A 17,702-nucleotide genomic window follows, 5' to 3' on the forward strand; every position below is an offset into this window, starting at 1 on the left:
AAAGAGCAGACGAAACGATAAACCATCAGGCATCAGTCTTTCAAAACACTTGAAGCGTGTCGGTTAATGTCAGTCGCGGACAAAAAAAAACCTTCTTTAGACTATTCGTGTAGTCATTCCGCCCCTCCAGCACGGAAACTTAAAAAGGAAAAAAAAAAAAAAAAAAAAAAAATGGCGCTATCTTCAGGTGAGATTGAGCGACAGTGAGATAAAAGAGAAACAGCAAAAGGCAAAAGAGAGAGAGGGGAGAGGGCGAAATTAAAAAGGCTTTTCATCAGTCTCTCTGGGAGTGTTGCGGCACAGCCTCAGTGTTAGGAAATGAAAAAAATAAAGAGGAAATATTTACTCTCTTTGTTATAATCATAGTTTTACACAATATTCATCTCTTAATACTTTAATACTCTCTGAAGTACCACAAAGTGCAGCTGATATTAAAATAGAAAATAAAAAAAAAACAACATGATTTTCAAATGGGAAATAAATCAATGGAGAACAAGGCAACAAATCATCAAAATGACAAACTTCTCTGTCCACACGCTTTAGAAAATAAAAATAAAAATAAAACAAAAAAAACATCATGCAAATATCCCACACAGCAAAGTAGTTAATAAAACTTTATATATTTCTTTTTCTTATTTTCTTTTTTTTTTTTTTTTAAATGAGGATATATTTAATCTGATTTTCCTTTGAGGAAGAGACCAGCCACAGTGCAACATTGAGTGGAATTCAAAACAAAAAAAAAAAGAGGGGAAAAGGTGTGTGTGTATGTGTGTGTGTGTTTATGTTCGTGTGTGTGTGTGTGTGTGTGTGTATGTGTGTTTGTGTGTGGTTCCAACAGAAAGATGAAGGGGTTGGCACTTCTTATGATGGTAATTCCTTGTGTAAGATACAGTCAGGATGGGCCTCCCCGGGCGGTCCACTGGACGCCAGCGAAAGAGGAACTTTATCACAGTACTTGGCACCAAGAATGCTGGTAAAAACGAGATATCAGAATATCTTTTTTTTCATTCATATCCTTACAATTTATTAATAATACATCATTTACATTTGTGTTTCTGTATAAAAGACTCCAAAAGGAAAAGAGAGTCTAGAAGTGATTGAAGAGGAAAGGAGTGGAAATGGATTATGTCGATGGTTTTAATAAAAAGAGCTACAAGGGCAGATGTGGAGCGAGAAAAGAGCGCGAGGCAGCGGAAAACGGGAAGCGGGTAAATGAGCTGAGGTGGGAATCCAGACAGAGAGATAATGAGCGGGAGACAAATAAAGTAATGGACGTGATTAGTGAGTGTGTGAGGCGGAGATGCAGCGAGTTGTAATGGGCAGCCTGGATTCCAGGTTGCATCCTACAGACTGTGTAGGATTCGATTATTTCTCCTGTACCCGCCCGACAGTTGAAGCCCCAATCTGGAAAAGTTTTGAAATCGGCACCGGCGCATCACAAATACTTTATTTTCCTCTTTTGAAGCAGAATGTTCGGTGGCGTCGTAACCAAAACTAACAGACACGTACATTTTGCGGATAGAAGAGATGAAGTCGCAGAATGAAAAGAAATCATGCGCCGCTGTCAACTAGCGCTCATCCTTGTGCTCCTAGCCCTGTCAATACATTTCACAGTAAACAATAATCTCCAAAGCCACAATGCAGAGACAGCTGTTGGGACATAGTGCTCATCACAGGGTGCCAAATTTCCCTTCCAGATTGGGCCTTTAAAGCTGCAATTTGTAAGTTTGACAAAATCAGCGCTTTACGACAGACAGCTTGTCGGGACATATGTTGCCACACACAAAGCTGTTCACTTCTGTATTCTCCTTTTTTTTTTCTTCTTCTACTAAATGAATGAAAGTGAATGTTTGTACTCTATGTTAAACATAGTTTTGCACTGACACGACAACACATGCGCAAAACAACCAAGCTGCACATTAGATGTCTGACTGATTGCGATCAGCTTCTGAAAGAGCTCCGGGCTTAAAGCTGCATGTGTGGCTGCTCTCCCAAGAACCAAACACCCAAAAGACATTTGATAAAATAAGCAGTGTGTTTCTAGGATGACAGGCTTTTTAGCAATGGAGCTCATTAATCCCAGTCCTTCTCGAGTTATGATTACAGTTTAGAGGTATTCCACCGCTTCACGTCTTACAAACTGCAGCTTTAATTGAGGGCTTAATGAGAAAAGACAAAACAAAACAAAACAAAAAAAAACATCGTAAAGTATAGAAGGTTTAAAGAGTGGAGTTTGTATGGAGCAGTTTGTGTGGTGCATCTCTGAAAGCCCAGAGTGGGGTAGCAGAGCTTGTGCCTGGTCCTATACACGGGTGGTGGAGTGTTGGTGTGGCAGGGCATTGTTGCTGTGGCTGGGGACGGGTGTGGTGGACGGCGCCGGGACGGGAGGGTAAGTGTTGAAAGGGTGGAGGGGCTGCATGCTGCTGATGGTGCTGGGGATCATGGTGATGGTGTTGGCTGTCATCAGTGGCACATCCTCCGGCGCCCTCCGCAGGGCCAGCGTGTAGTCGGGCGGGCACACGGGGGGCCGCAGCGGCTCCAGGTCTCCGTGGACGCCGCGCGAGGGGAGCGGCGTCCCGTGCTCCAGCTCCACCCTCTGCTGCTTCATCTGCAGAGACATCAGCTCCTCCTCCTGAGTCAGCGCCAAATCGTTGTGCGGCGGGGCGCCGATGACGCCCATGCCGACGCCCATGCCCATTGTCGTGCCGCGCTGCGGGGAGAGCCGGCGGTGGCGTCTCTGCATGAGTTCGTGACGTTTATCCCGTTTGTAGTAAAGTGCGGCGAAGGCCAGCACGTTGAGGAACAGGAGAGAGGCGCCCACGGCCACCGTCACGCTCAGCTCGGTGGAGTAGTCCCTCGTCTCGTCGGGGAACGGAGGAGTGTACGGGGGCCGATCCGAACCGTCCGGCTCGGGATCCGGCGGATAGGTGGACATTATGGGGTGTCGTGTGGACAGGGTGCCGGGAGTCGGGCGCGGCTTCTTGTGGATGGTGCCTCCCGGCGGCATTCGGGTGGTGATGGGGTTGACGAGTATCTCGTGGAGGTTGTGGAGATGTGGCACGAGCTCCAGCCAAAAGGCCACCTTGTTGGCACGGTAGTTGTCTCGGACTCGGGGCTTCAGACCGATATGCAAGTACTGCTTGTCTTTGGAGCTGAATTTGGTCCAGATGACCTCCTCAAACCGGTTAGGCTTAGTGTGGATGAAGGTGGTGTCCTGAGGAACTGGTAGGTTTGGATCCCTGGAAAACCGAGAACATTGATTACAATGACAGTTTTCCCTGATACCAGCTGAACAGCGGAGGATGGCAAATACGAGCGACTACATACCGTCAGTGGCAATACTCAGAGAGACTGTGGCATTCAAACTATTATTAAATGGTGTAAAGGCAGAAAACACGTTCTCCACCCCAAACGCTACCCTGAACTGCTAACAGAAGGCTGAGTCTGTAGTTTCATAGGATTACCATCAGCACATGGTTCTACTCTTGGCTGGCAGGAAGGAAACCAAACGACTTTAAGGTTTGACATGCTGTGCATCCGTAGATGTATTTCAGCTCATTACGTGGTAAAGAGCAGCTCAGCCGGTCTGGCTATTCTTTTCTGTCATTCCTCATGTAGATGATTTTTTTTCCATCCTTTTGTGAAAACTTGACAAGATCATCAAACCGGTCCTCGTCTGTCTGACGCAAACACCAACTCCAGCGTCTTACCAGGATCTGCATTATGCATGTCACTGCTGCTGTGTAATTACCTGATTGGATAATTGTGTGAAAAAGAGGGTGTGCAGGTGTTGTTGGAAAAGTGCTTATTATTCCGGTTTACATCGACACTCGGAGCGCTTCAGCACTTTTTGCGCATCTGTGTCCTATTTTAAGGTCACAGGTTACTTGAAGATGGGTCTGCCAAAGCATATTGCTTCACTTCTAGTCTTGTTCCCAATTGTTTGAATGCATGGCTGTGAGGAGTTTGCATGTCCTCCCTGTTTCTCTGGTTAATTCAGCTTCCTGACACAATCAGTGCTGGTTTATTTAAGATGTATTTTGTCAACTATAGTTCAGCCACTTTTAGTGATTGATCCATGATGATCTCCTGTCTTTGGACTTGTAGATAAAGTAAAGTTCATAAATACACATTTTATTTGTTGAATTTGGTCCACCACTGCAGAGAGAACCAAATAATGAATAAGAATGAGCTTTGCATAGCGATGCCATTGACAATGCAATGTGTTTTTTTTTTTTTTGTACAGGTACATAGTAGGAAATATGTTTAAAATGGTCAAATCATCTCATATTACTTTGACATGTTTTTTGACGGCTTGAGTTCATTTTTCATGTTAACTTGAGGCCAAAATTACTTTTACCCACTCTTCTAAATATAGGATATAAGGCACACAAGAGTAGCCTGTAAAACAAAACCAGGCATGTGATAGGGTCAAACTACAGTTAGAGAAAAAGTGTTAAACTGAAAATATTACTATATTATAATATTCTTCTTCTTATTATTACTACAGTGTGACATCAATGCTGTGTATGTCTCCATCCGTCCATCCATCCATCCATCCATCCATCCATCCATTCATCCATCCATCCATCCGACTGGTGAATCTGGCTTCCTACTAACCCTGTCTTGGCAAAGTTGGTCCAGTACGTCATGACCACAGCGCTGAGCATGACGTCGTTCTTGGAGAAGTTGCAGGGGAAGAGGTCGGTGGCTCCCACCATGGGAATCCCGAACACATAGGGGATCTCGTCTCCGTGGGCGGCGTCGGCCCAGTCCGGCCTGGCCTCGGTCTGACAGTGGTGGTGGAAGGTATAGAAGTAGACAGGCGACTGGAACTCGGCCTGCAGCTTGGCAGTGGCGACAGCCGGGGCCACCCACTGATGGTCCGTGAACAGAGCCAGGAGGGTCTTCCTACGCATGTCACTGTTGTCCCTGTCAGCCCAGTCCGTGTACATGAATTTTATGGTTTCCCTCAGGATATTTTTACCTTCAGGGGGAAAAATAAGGAATGTGAGTATGCGTGCAGAGAGTGCACGTTTATTTGCAGCATAAAGTTGAAGCATTTGTCACTCTTTCTGTGTTGACTCAGGAAGAAAGCTTAGCATATTTTAATGTTTTAAATCGCAAAACATTCTATTTTAGGCCACACTGATGTGAAAAGGAGTCACCTGTTCAACTCAACAAACCCTAACTATATACTCGTATACATGAAGAGAGAGAAAGAGAAATGGATAAAAAAAGCAAGCTTAGAGACAAACCACAGCTTCTGTGCATTACAGATCTATTAATACAGTATTTTCAAAAAAACAAAAACAAACTTTAGCAGTGAAACATTGAAATAATAATTTTTAAATTTAAGCATTTAAGTTTTCCTTTGTTTTGTTATCGAGTATAAATTTTAAAAAGTCCACGTTACTGTGAAACCAAACAGTTATAACCGAATAGTGCTACAATTTCAACACAATAATAATGACCAAAATACAATTAAATGTTCCAAAAGAAACCTTCTCCAATGACAACTGAATTTGGTGTCAAACCTTCATGGCAACATCTCAGATACCTCAGCTCGGATGTCAGTGTTGTGTTGTGTTGTGTTTGTTACTCTTAAGAAAACTATGCTTCAAAGTGAATGGTTTCTTTTGAATTGTTACAATTTGCCTGGTTGAAGCCTCGCTGCGGGTCAGTTTTGTCCCACAATCCTGATGTTCGGCTCTCCTGTGCTCACTGATATATGGTAACTTCTGGAGATTTTCTGGAAAAGCGAGACAAACTAAAAAGCTAAACTATATTCTATATGCTGGAATTGCCTCATGAAAACTGGAGAAATGTCAAACTGCAAAACATTTATATTAGGAAAAGACTCTTCATTGCTGTAAAATAAAGTCAATCATTGTGTAAAGTTGCTATCAGTCACCGCATTATGAAACGGAAATAAAACCCAAGCCTGGCAGTAGTTAAAGCAGGCATGTACGCCTAGATTTATTCTGTCCTTGATTTCACTTTGAGGATATTTTTGTATGTTTCCCATTGTTTCCTTGCGCTATGAGATAACTGACAATGCCAAAATGATGTTGTTCTTGTTTTGCACCACTTAAGCTGCTTAGGATTCTGTTGAATAGCTGACTAACTGCACCAAAGAAGCAGATGTTGAAGACAAAAACATAACCAGGGGGACATGTCCTATCTAATGTTAATGTAGACAGAAGAAACTAAGTCAACCCTCTTTGCAAAAAGAAATGAACAACTTAGCCAACAAAAGGAAGACGAGCTAAAATAAATACTTAAATTGTAATTAAAACTCAATTTCTATGTCCACAAAATGATCTGTTAAGATCTCCTATTTATCTTTTTATTCTATGCGACTGTGAATTTTTATTAGTACTGTGACGATTCCACAGTGAGCTCCTGGACACCTTGAATTTCCCCCCTGGGGAATGAAAAAAGTATTTTTCGACTTCTTCTGTGCCCTGACTCTCTTAAAGACTCTACCTCTTCTTTACTTTTCCATTTTGCTCCCATAAAATATGACCTCAGTAGCATCACAGTGATGCAGAGAACAAGAAATATGTCGAGAAAATCCAGATTTCAACTGAATTCAAAGGTGAAAGTGGGTCGGATCTGACCTTCTGGGTATCCGTACAGATTGTCCACAAAGTTGGAGATCGTGTAGTCAAATGAGGCGGCGGATATTCCGTCCTCTCCTTCACTGTCATCCACAAACTTCAGCCCCTCTCCCTGGTTGACACCCAGCAATATGTCGTAGTTGAGGAACTCCCCCTGGTGTCACAACAAACGCACACACACACACACACACACACACACAACGTGACATGACAGAAGAGAAAGTAGCAGTAATGCCAGGGCTGTACTCACACCACAGTTGAGAGGAAGTGACTGACATTTTAGCGAGGAAAAAAAAGAAAAAAAGAAAAACTAGAAATGCTGACTGGGTGTGTATCGGCGGTTACCTGCTGCATGAGGATCTCGGGGTGGTCCGGCACCACGTCCCCGTCCACCACGGGCCCGAAGGCGATGTGGTAGCGAGCAGGCTGGATGTCTTGGTCCACCAGCTCCCGGAAACTCTTCCTCCGCAGGCAGTCCACCAGCTCCGCCATGTCCCCCAGCGTGCAGCCCACCTTCTTGGCCAGGATCTTGGTGTACATCAGCGGCCGGTAGTTGACCGACCAGCTGGAGATTGCCGAGCCACTCTGAGCGATGGCCCTCTGGAACAGGCCTGAACAAAGCATGAAAAGCCCCAGAAGATGGATTAAAAAAAGAAAGAAGAAAGAACAAAAAAACTCCTCCTGGTCTTCTATTAGCTTAACTCTGTTTTATTTCCTCTGACACACTTTTTCTGGCAGCTGATGGGGCATTCAAGGCCTTACACTGTGAGAGATTTAAATTATGCATATCGTGGAGGAGGAGCATTTGTAGAATATTACATACGAAGCAGAAAGTACATATTCTTTCTGCTTTTCGCAGCTGGAATATTTACATTTACATTTTATTTTTTTTTTTTAACAAAAGGAAATCAAGTGTTTACGTCACGCAGGACAAGAAGCAGGAGAAGTTAGACTGAAGCGGGAAAGACAGAAAAAAGTCACAGAGGAAGAAATGCTCGCACTGTTGCACCGCTGCACTGTTATGTAAAGTGGTTTGATGTCCCTCTGTTTTATCTGCAGATTCTGTCATTAATAATTAAGCCCCCCCATATTCTGCATGTGCCCCGCCCCCGCTCCTCTCCCTGTGAAATCAATTAGGAAGCCTCTCAGCAGCAGATCGTCCTCTCATCACATTTCCCTGCGTGCGCACACACACACACACACACGAAAATTCCTCACCCTCCAACTTTCACTGGTCTTCGTAGGGTTACGGTTTGTGCGCAACAACCTGTTTTAGGTGTTTTTGTAACAGATGTAACTCAACTATAATCTCCACTCCAAGGGCAGTGTTCATTTAGGGAAAAAACAAAACAAAACAAAACAAAACCAAAACAGCAGCGGCCATGTTGTTTCACGTTCACAATAGCTGCATTTACATGGTCTATTTTCATTCCAATTGAAAGAGCAGATTTTCCTGTACACATCAACACTGAATGAATAAATGCTTAAAATGAGTGGTTTTGTGGCATAAATTAAATGCTAAGTCAATTGTTTTCAAAACATTGAAAAAAAAAAAGGACACCCCAGTGCTTCATGATCTTTGCCCCCCTCCAGTTGGCAATCCCTGATGTACTGAACTACAATGTTATTATAAGGTATTTAATAAGTGTGTTGTACCCAACTTTAGGGCATCTATGTGGTAAGATGTAGCAACTATTACAGCAAATGGACTATAGAACTGCTAATATTATGCAGTCAAGTCAACATCCGGAGTCCGAGTCTGAGGAGAAAGAATGAACTGAGCATATCTAAGAACTACATACAGCAATTAAATCAAACTAATCAATCTAAATTATTTAATAAACTGCCTTGGTATTATTTAGGTGTGAGTCTTCACTTTGCAACACAACTAACATAATTTGACAATATGAGCATGAACATCTTGACATCTCCTGTCTTATCACTGTGTGAGTGTGTGTGTGTGTGTGTGTGTGTGTGTGTGTGTGTGTGTGTGTGTGTGTGTCCGCTCGCTCACACCGAGAATCTGCTTCCTGAGAAATGTGTTTCTTTTCATCGCTCCAAGGTCACTCTGTCAATGTGAAGGGCGGCAGTTTAGTAATAACATAATCTGAATTCTCGGTAGCGTATAAACTGCCATTCACCTTCTCGGCTCCAGCAACCAAGATCGCATCAGAGGATTAGTGATCAAACATCTGCCGGGTATTTAACAGATCTGCCACTCAAAAACAAGCAGGGTAAAGTAAATGCGCTCTGTAATAAGCTGCATACTGCACTGGTTCCCAATGAGGTGTCTTCAGAGGAAGAAGATTCTTTTTAACAACATTTAGTCACATGTTGATTTTATAGTACTGAAATAAAAACCCAGGTTCAATAGGAATGTCCTCGTCAGCTGTTGTCATAGAAACGTGAGAAATGATCGTGTTTCGCAGACGCACAGTGGGAGAAAATGAAGACCACCAGAGTGCGGACCACTTGTTAAAACTGCTGAGCTGAACGCGAAGAGGAGAAAATCACAGAGTCACACCTGAGTCTAAACAGAAAGTAATGAGAACCTGTGGAAACAGTCTGCAACTGAAACCTCCTCGGCTGCAGCAGCAGTATATGATGCTATTTACATGTTCTTATTATTTTAATCCACTGTGGATTTTCTAAAACGTCACATGTAAACATGCTTTTACATTTAGCAGAAACTGGAACATGCTGGTGGAGGAAACGACTTAACAATGGTCGAAGCTTTCCACGACTAAAGAAGCTTTAAAAGAAGCACAAAAGACAGACGAGACTTTTCAGACACTCAAAACCATCAAAAGCGGCTCTGCTCAAATGTTTTATACCCAACATGAAGGTGCGCAAGTGATTTATTGCTTTTAATTAACTTCAATTTTTGGAAAGATCCACAGTGATAAAATGTAAATGAAAGGTTTTTTTTTTTTTTAACGTTTTCATGAATCAGAGGAAGTATTTTCAACAAAACACTAAAACCTAATTTTTCTGACAAAAGGGTTGTTTTTACCTGCTCATCCAATATACAGAAAAAAAATGACTTAACTGGTCTGGGAAGCAATAAAGAAAAAATGCTTTATTACTGTTTGTATTTAAACCCCAAACGCTGTAGTTTTTACTTAATTTAACATGGACCAGCTCTCCTTATTTCACATTTAAAGACTTTGATTTAAAACTCCGTTATGCAACGTTTCAGGTGGAAATGCTTTGTTTCTGTGTTTTTGTTTCAGAAAGGTTTCACGGGTACACAGCAGTGTTTTTTGAAGTCCATTTACACAGAAACGTGGAAAACGTTGTAGTTTTCCTGTAGAGCCACTAGTGTGTGCTGTTTCAATGTGATAAATCCACCTGCATCTGGACACAGAGAACAATGTGTTGTTAACACTGAATCTTTAAATTGCCTTTCTTTGTTGTTTTGATCCACCCAGTAAGAAATACCGTGTTAGAATGTGCAGAATGTAGATGTAGGTTTTAGTTCATACATGTAAACCTGTCATCATGAAATTTGATTAGCGTGTAAAGTGGCCACGAAAGGTTCAACATGCGTTAAGTCAGAAATAAATTTTTGGAATTAATACGATATTATTTTACTGGAATAAAGTGAACTCAGTAGATAAATGTATATATTTCCCTTTAAGTCCAGAATGTGAATACTTTTACCACATGTGTGAATCAATAAAATGGAACTGCTGTCAAAACTGTGAGATGAGCTCATGATATCTGTTATTTGGAGTCTTGGTTAAAAGAAATAGGTTTTAAAGAAAATAAGTATGTATGGTGCACTGTTTATTATCGCCTCGTTCTGCTTGGATAAGGTTTATTACTGAGGGACAATTTTGCCCGTGTGGTTCAGCGATCTTTGCGTCCTGTGGTTTTACATTGTTTTGGATTATTACAAGATTTGGAGAGTAATGGATTTTACCCCCCAAAAATACTTACATTCACCCATCTGTCGAGTCAAACACCGTCCAGACTGACAATCTGCTTTTCTTTCAAATTACTCAATCTCTGCAGTGTCTCGTGTTTATTAAAAAAAAAAAAAAAAAAAAAAAAAAAAATCTATAATGCAAATAGTGGGTGAGTCATATCTGGAAATTGCGTCCCTTCTCTTGGGGGAACTGCCACCACCATATGTCTTTATAAAGACGTGCAGTATCCACACTGTTCTGAAATGTTAATCCCCTCTGAGCAGGGGTGGGTGAGGGGGGGGGGCATGAGTGCTAATGTGGCGACGACAGGGAGAGAGCCTGACCCTCAGAGTGGTGGGAGAGGATGAGGAGGTTCACACAGGCAGCACCGGCTCCCGAGCCAAAGATGGTGATTCTCTCTGGGTCTCCTCCAAAGTGGCCAATGTTTTCATTGAGCCAGCGCAGAGCCTGGATCTGGTCCAACAAGCCATAGTTCCCCTTCGCAGACTGGTCCCCGGTGCTCAGAAAGCCTGCAGGGCAAATTAGAAAGAGGGAGAGAGAGAGAGAGAGAGAGAGAAACACAGATCAGGTGAAAGTGGAAGAAGGCAAGAAGCTTTTTTTTTTTAACGTATCCCACACAGAGGAGAGGACGGCATCCTGCCGTTGTCAGGAACTTCTCGGCCTCGCCGAGGAGATTGTGCACAGAAGGCTTGCCAAATTACTCATTTCTGAAGACCCACGCTGAAAACGCAACGCAGCTGAGAGAACGTGTCAGCGGAGAGAGGAGGAGAGCAACAGAAGGCATGTTTCACCTACTTCCAGGACACACATCTACACAGTAGGTGCACACCCACAGCAAGATAAAATAAACCCAACAAAATACCACACACACGGCTTTGTTCTTACGAGAGGAGATCACAGGACTTCACTTGGGTTTTAAACAAAATAACAAGCTCTTTCGCCCCGCAACTATTCTTTCACGTTTCGAAAAACATGCAAAACATCAAAAGTGCTTTCAGCGCACCGAATTCAGCAGTGAGAATCGAATGCGTTCAACCCATTTGGGATTTGGCCACCCCCGTTGAAAGTGCTACATGTGTCACTACTTGTGAACAAACAGAAATCTCACTGCAGCTTGAAACCAACACCAGCGTTAACTGCGGCTTCAAATTAACCAGCAGACGCAGGAGGCAAGGGTTCAGTTAAATATTACACTAAGTAGGAGTCATTTCTAAATCCCGGAGGAGACGTGACTTTAAAAAATAGCTCACCAAACAAGACACAGTGGGAAAAAAAAAGCTTGAGAATGTTCTTGTTGCTGCTTATTATCGCCAGATTTTTTAATATGGAGGTAAAAAAAAACCCAAACTTTTCCAAAACACAAGTTCTATGATGAAAAATTAACTAAAATGTATTTTTCAAACACCGTGAATGATGCAAATGTGACTTTTTCAGACTTTGTATCCAGTGTGTGTGTCATGTCTTTCACATTTTAAGTGAAACCGCATCGTTTTTGTGTTTTTGGTAAAGAAAATGATGTCCGTTTACACCGAAACAGCAGAAATGCCTAAAATGGTGTAGTTTTGCTGTTGGGCCAGTAGTTGGCGCTGTCATTTGCTTTTGGAATGAAACCACACAAATATGCATGCAGAGAACAAAACGTGATGTATGTTGACAATTGCGAGAACTTAGAAATTCGTATGGACAGACGAAAAAGTCACCTGCGATTCCAGGTGACTGTCAACCATAAAACCTCCAAATCACAGAAGAAGACGGACTGGGAGTCAACAATGGCGGCCTCTGGAGGATCTGCACCACTACATATAAATACCTTGACCGTGTAGCTTTGTGACATAAATTATGAGACGTGTGTGTATTCGAGTTAATCGTTCCACCACTATGATTAAAAATGACTCTGCATAAAGAGGATATGCAGATCAGAGTTCAGGGATATCCTACCATCATCTTCTGGAAAACTGCACATTGATACACTGTGATTTTCTTTTCTTTTTTTTCTCCCTGAGATGATTTCTCTATCAGTTGTAATTTTAGTTTGCATAGGATGTGGATTATCTGTATTTGCTGTAGTCTCTGGATACTGTTATAAAAGGAGATTTATATTTAAGAGGCGGAGGAAACACTAATGAATTCACAAACCAGTTGACCGCTGCTGGTCAGAAGCAAAACCTGCACCGATCATCAACGCGTGAAAACGAATGCTAATTTCCACATGCAGATAAGTGAAGCGGTCTCACTTTTCGGCACCCTGCAGTGGGTTTGCTCCCTGTGAGAATCATTCTACTGCTGGAAAGAAGCTATAAAGCTATAAAACGGTGCCATTTCTCTGTGGGTTTATCACTGCTGCACCAGATCCACCGGCAACATAAAAATATTGACTATAGCAGCTTTAAGGAAGAGTGAGCTCTCCGCTTTTATCCAGCCGTAATTTGTGACTTCGCTGGGTGAGATGGTGAGACGGTGCACAAAAGCGGCCGTAAAAGCCTCAAGCCTCCATTTCCTGACTGGTTTGTCAGATATACGGTTTGCACCGGTGAGAGAGTCAATGTGCGGTTCAACTTGAGCAGCTACTGAAGAAGTGAACATCGCACAGTTTGAAACACATCAGGACAGACAATGCAATCATGCTACAGGTGGACGCTCTTCAGTGGGGATGGAGAATGAAAGACTGAGATGTATTTATTGGAAGAATTTATACTATTAGGCCTTCGAATGAAGAAATGGATCGTCTTTCTGGCAGAGCATCGTGCTGCAACCACAGAAGCCTAAAATGAAAAACGGGTGACGTTGGAATCTTTTCTCTCTTTCTCAGAATTCTATAGCCACAACAGGTTTTCTTAGATCCCTTGAATAGATGAAGAAACATGTGACGCATTCTATTTTCAAGGTAAGCAGCTTGATGTGTGTACATAACTACAAAAGGAGATCTGGCATATTCTGCTGGATCAGTGCAGTTTCCATGTTCTTCGTGTGTGTGCAGGTTTTTTTTTTTTTTTTTTGGTTTTTTTTGGGTGCTTTTGGTTTTCTTCCAGAGTGGGACTGAAAGGTGAATGTAGTTTTTGGACGGACTGGTGATCTGTCCCTTCCTCCCGCTTCAATGAATGAGATAAAATCATAAAGAAAAAAGAAAGAAAACATGGTCACAAATGAAGGTCTGCAAGGATCTAAAATAGGAGGTGAGGATCACATCATTGGGCTTCTTCAAATTACATAATAATGTTTCTAGAGTAACCTCAAACTTGTCTTTCAATTTCTATCAAACTATTGGAAAATATGTCCATTAATCATGTCATACTTAGAATACACCTAAAACGCAACATTACATTACTGTCTATTGACACAAATTAGAGATGCATCTAATTTAAAATGGAACGGTAAATCAACAAAGTACCTTGGAGTCACTGCAACAAAGCCACTTATCAATACAGTTGAAGCCAACTCCATTAAAATGAAGACAATATCAAAAAGGACATTCACGGGTTGTTCCATAATAAAAATACTACAGAAAAACTGAAATACTGTCAAAGAATCTGTTCTCTCCTCTGGCTTTGGAGAGAGCAGAGAGGACTCAACACTTCACATTAAAGACGAAGGGAAGCAGAGTTAAAAGAGTTCAACAGTTTGGGGAGAATTTTGCTGGAAAAATGCCAAGTGTTTTTGTTTTTTAATAAACCAACAATGATAATAATTGAAAAAAATAAATAACTGTGCTCAGAAACACTGTTGGAGAAGGTGGAGAGTTGCAGATGTGGACCATTCACATGTTTTCTGGATTTCCACAAAAGTGACACAATTTTGGAAAAACGTAATCTTTATCATCAAAAATGTTTCAGGATACGGAATTCCAAACTCCTTCCCTGTAATGTACCTGGAAAAGATTAAAGATGGTGTCATCAAAAAAGACCCACACTAGCCCAACATTTTACTTGCAGCAAGCAAGAAAACCACAATCAAAGCTTTAGAACAAGCACTTTCTTCCTTTTGCTCAAGTGATCAAGTTAAATGAATTCCTCGACTATTCCCAAAGTCTTTGTTTACTCTCGTAGCTCTGCACTGGATTCCCAGCAGCTCACAGGGATCAGAGTGTTGTCGCTATTTTCAAGCTATTTGCTCCATTTCTACAGGCTGAAAACAATCATTATCGAGCCATCCTGTTACTGTGGGAGCATAATTCTACCTTTCTCCTTGTATCCTTGACCGTTTGTCACCAAAGAGAACATAATGGCTGTATAAATGTTTTATTCTGCAGGGCTGTGTGGACTGTCCATCCTTGAACATGCAGCTTAACCCAACATACACACAAAGATAACAGTGTGTCGGCATTATCTGTGTCGGTTACAGTGTTTTTCTTATGAGTGTGTCCAGATCAGTGTGTTTCCTCATGAGGAAACTAAGAAAAACACGTATAAGGCAGCATGTTTGACAGGACTGTCGGTGCGAGGCACACTGGGACAGATGGCAGGAACTGAGACGGTCAGCATGTTTTCCAGTGCGTGGAAATGCAAATGAACTTTTACTGTTGATGATTATAATGTAAGTGATGGTGATGATGGTAACAGCAGCAGGGATGATGCTGGTGATGAGAACCTGCCAAAATGACCTTTCAACAACAGTTCACTGTGGGACAACATGTTATCCATTCACCGTACTTACGACGACACTTAGTGCCACAAGTGGGTTAACCTGGAGTAATCATGAGCACACCCTGTGTCAGTTCCTTACACCATTTAACTCACAGATTTTCAAAGTGAGGGACAATGAGCCTTAAACTATGCTGTAACACTCTGACCTGTCACGCCACATGTTCTGTCTCACTAAAAGTAGTAATATATGGTGTAATGCTGGATTTTGGAATATTTTCACATGTTTTACATGCCGTGACTGTTGTTTCTTGACACTCAAACAGTTTTCTCCCAGCAATTAGACTCCAGTTTGCATGTTTCTGTGTAACTGTATTATCCTTAGATCATCCCAGCGATTGACTGGCTGTTAGCCCGATGTGAGTCCGACCCAGTAACGTATCAACGCTGACCTGCGCCGCTTATCAAAAAAAACAAAAAACAAAACAAAAAAAAAACAAACGCATGAGGAAGTGTCTGCTGCCCGGCCCGGTGCTGAGCCGCCTGCCACAGTTGCCTGGCAACCGTCCAGGGCTTCAGGCAAAAATGATACGGACAGACACTCAACAAAAAGCACCGGCGTGCACGCGCACACACATACATGCACACACACACACACACACACACACACACACACACACACACACACACACACACACTGGAGTGCTTCCATATTCGAGTACACAAGCAGGAAAGTCAGCGTCACGTGCAGCCGAATCGGAGAGCTGGAAAGTATCCGCAGCCGCTGAATGTAGCGCCTCCTGCCTGCTCGCTCTGCAAGGGCAACGTGAAGGGACATCATTCTGTTCTCCCATCCGCCACTGAAGAAGAGTCAAACAAGTAAGTTTTTCTGTTCTCATCCACCAGCCACCCCTCTCCGGTACACCCTGCTCCTCCTCCTCCGCCCCCCGCATCTGCTGAGTTGGGTTTCCTACCGACTTTAGCGCTGAGAGCAGCAGTTTATGAGGCTGAACTCATGCATATTCAACACTCGCTTTAGGTAACGGCCAAGGAGCTGTGAGGAGAGCCGTCAACCTCTGAGTAAAGACACGGGATCGAGACGGTGAAGCGAACGGATGAAGGGGAAGCGGAGGAGTAGTGAACCGCAAATGGAGGGAAATTCAAAACCAAAGGGCTGATGGGACATCGCTGTAACTGCTGATGCGCGGCGTATCGCTCTGGTAATTAGGAGGAAAATTGCTCTGAAAGTTTACTTTATGAAATCATTAAACTAAGAGAAAGCGTCCTGCCACAGAAAGCACAAAACAGTAGAAGCTCTCAGTGTTTCTGTAACGTACACTGATGAGATGAGTCATGGTAAAAGCCATTATCCTCTACTGATACAGGGTTGCACTGTTTCTTCTACTGGGAGAGAGATTAGTGAAAAGATGCATCAGAAGAACTTTTTTCCATTTTGAGATGAGGAGAAATGCATTAGAAAAAAAAAAAAAGCAGCATTTTCTACTGTATATCTCATGGCTGGCTTTATTCATTGTGTTCTTTTGTTCCTGAGCTGAATTTCTGGTGGATAAGCTGAGTGTTTGGGGAGCAGAACAGGAGCACGCGTCCGCAGAGGGTCTTTTTTATTTTTTGAATTTTTTTTTTTAGGACTGAACGGAGTGACTGCAGTGGGTCACTGAACATATTCCTGTGAACAGAGGGGAAAGGACATGAGTGCGGGGTGGAGGGGATTAAAAAAAAATCCAGAGACATAAAACAGGTATTAAAGCGAATATTGCCCTAAGCTATTGTCAGATCCTGACTGAGAGAGAGGTGAAGGGAATATAGCGCCGGGCGCGTTATATAATTTGACTGTGACGTCAGGCAGCGGATCATGAGAGATGTCAAGATCCACTAAGAAGATATTGGCTTTTTTTTTTTTTTTTTTTTTAGCACACAGAGGAAACAACCCTTTCCTGTTCCTGTATATGAGTCACTAAATTAATCAGATACAGGTAGACGCTCTAATACCAAGAAATGATAATAAAAACCTAAGCAGATGGTGAATGTGTCTCGCACACGGAAGACTCTGTTTCCATGATTGGAATAGAGCGGATTTGATCACTCAGCGCTGCGCTGCAAAGTTGGGGATTATCTGCTATGTGTGAATGCAACACTGGATGAATATGACAGTAGAAAACACAATAGAAAATCTTTTTTTTTTTTTTCCTGTTAAGTCTCCTTGTTGGCACAAAGGCTCAATCTGAAGGCCTGCTGGCAGGTCCACTTCAATTACGTATCATTGTGAACGTCAAGTATAAAACCAGAAATGAAATTACATTGAAACTGGGCTTGCTCCTGCATAAACTAATGCGATTTTAGAACAGCGCCAATCGGTCTCTGATGCCACAGTATTTATTACCTCACTTGTGTCGTTCAGTTTTTACTCTGAGAAATCCACTCCAATGGACCAAACTGCAGCAAACCAGGTTGTTATACAAATCTGAAAAGAAATGAAGCTGCTGCACAAAAAAAGGTTTGGTTTTAGAAGCACTGCATTGACAATGTCAGGCCCCGTTTGCACATTTTTA

General features: G+C 42.4%; 1 protein-coding gene across 1 annotated transcript in view; it reads right to left on the reverse strand.

The window, feature by feature from the left end:
* Positions 1–1,134: 1,134 nt before the first annotated feature.
* The window catches only part of LOC115396095 (neuroligin-2-like), a 75,106-nt gene continuing 58,538 nt past the window's right edge, over positions 1,135–17,702 (reverse strand). The window contains exons 5-9 of the mRNA XM_030101862.1: positions 10,879–11,064; positions 6,969–7,234; positions 6,624–6,777; positions 4,621–4,987; positions 1,135–3,239 (exon numbers count right to left, since the gene is read on the reverse strand). Coding sequence (XP_029957722.1) covers positions 2,303–3,239; positions 4,621–4,987; positions 6,624–6,777; positions 6,969–7,234; positions 10,879–11,064 — 1,910 coding nt within the window. The 3' untranslated portion in view covers positions 1,135–2,302. The remainder of the gene's footprint in view (positions 3,240–4,620; positions 4,988–6,623; positions 6,778–6,968; positions 7,235–10,878; positions 11,065–17,702) is intronic.

Source organism: Salarias fasciatus, chromosome 10, assembly GCF_902148845.1.
Source record: "Salarias fasciatus chromosome 10, fSalaFa1.1, whole genome shotgun sequence".
In the NCBI taxonomy this organism is placed as follows: domain Eukaryota; kingdom Metazoa; phylum Chordata; class Actinopteri; order Blenniiformes; family Blenniidae; genus Salarias; species Salarias fasciatus.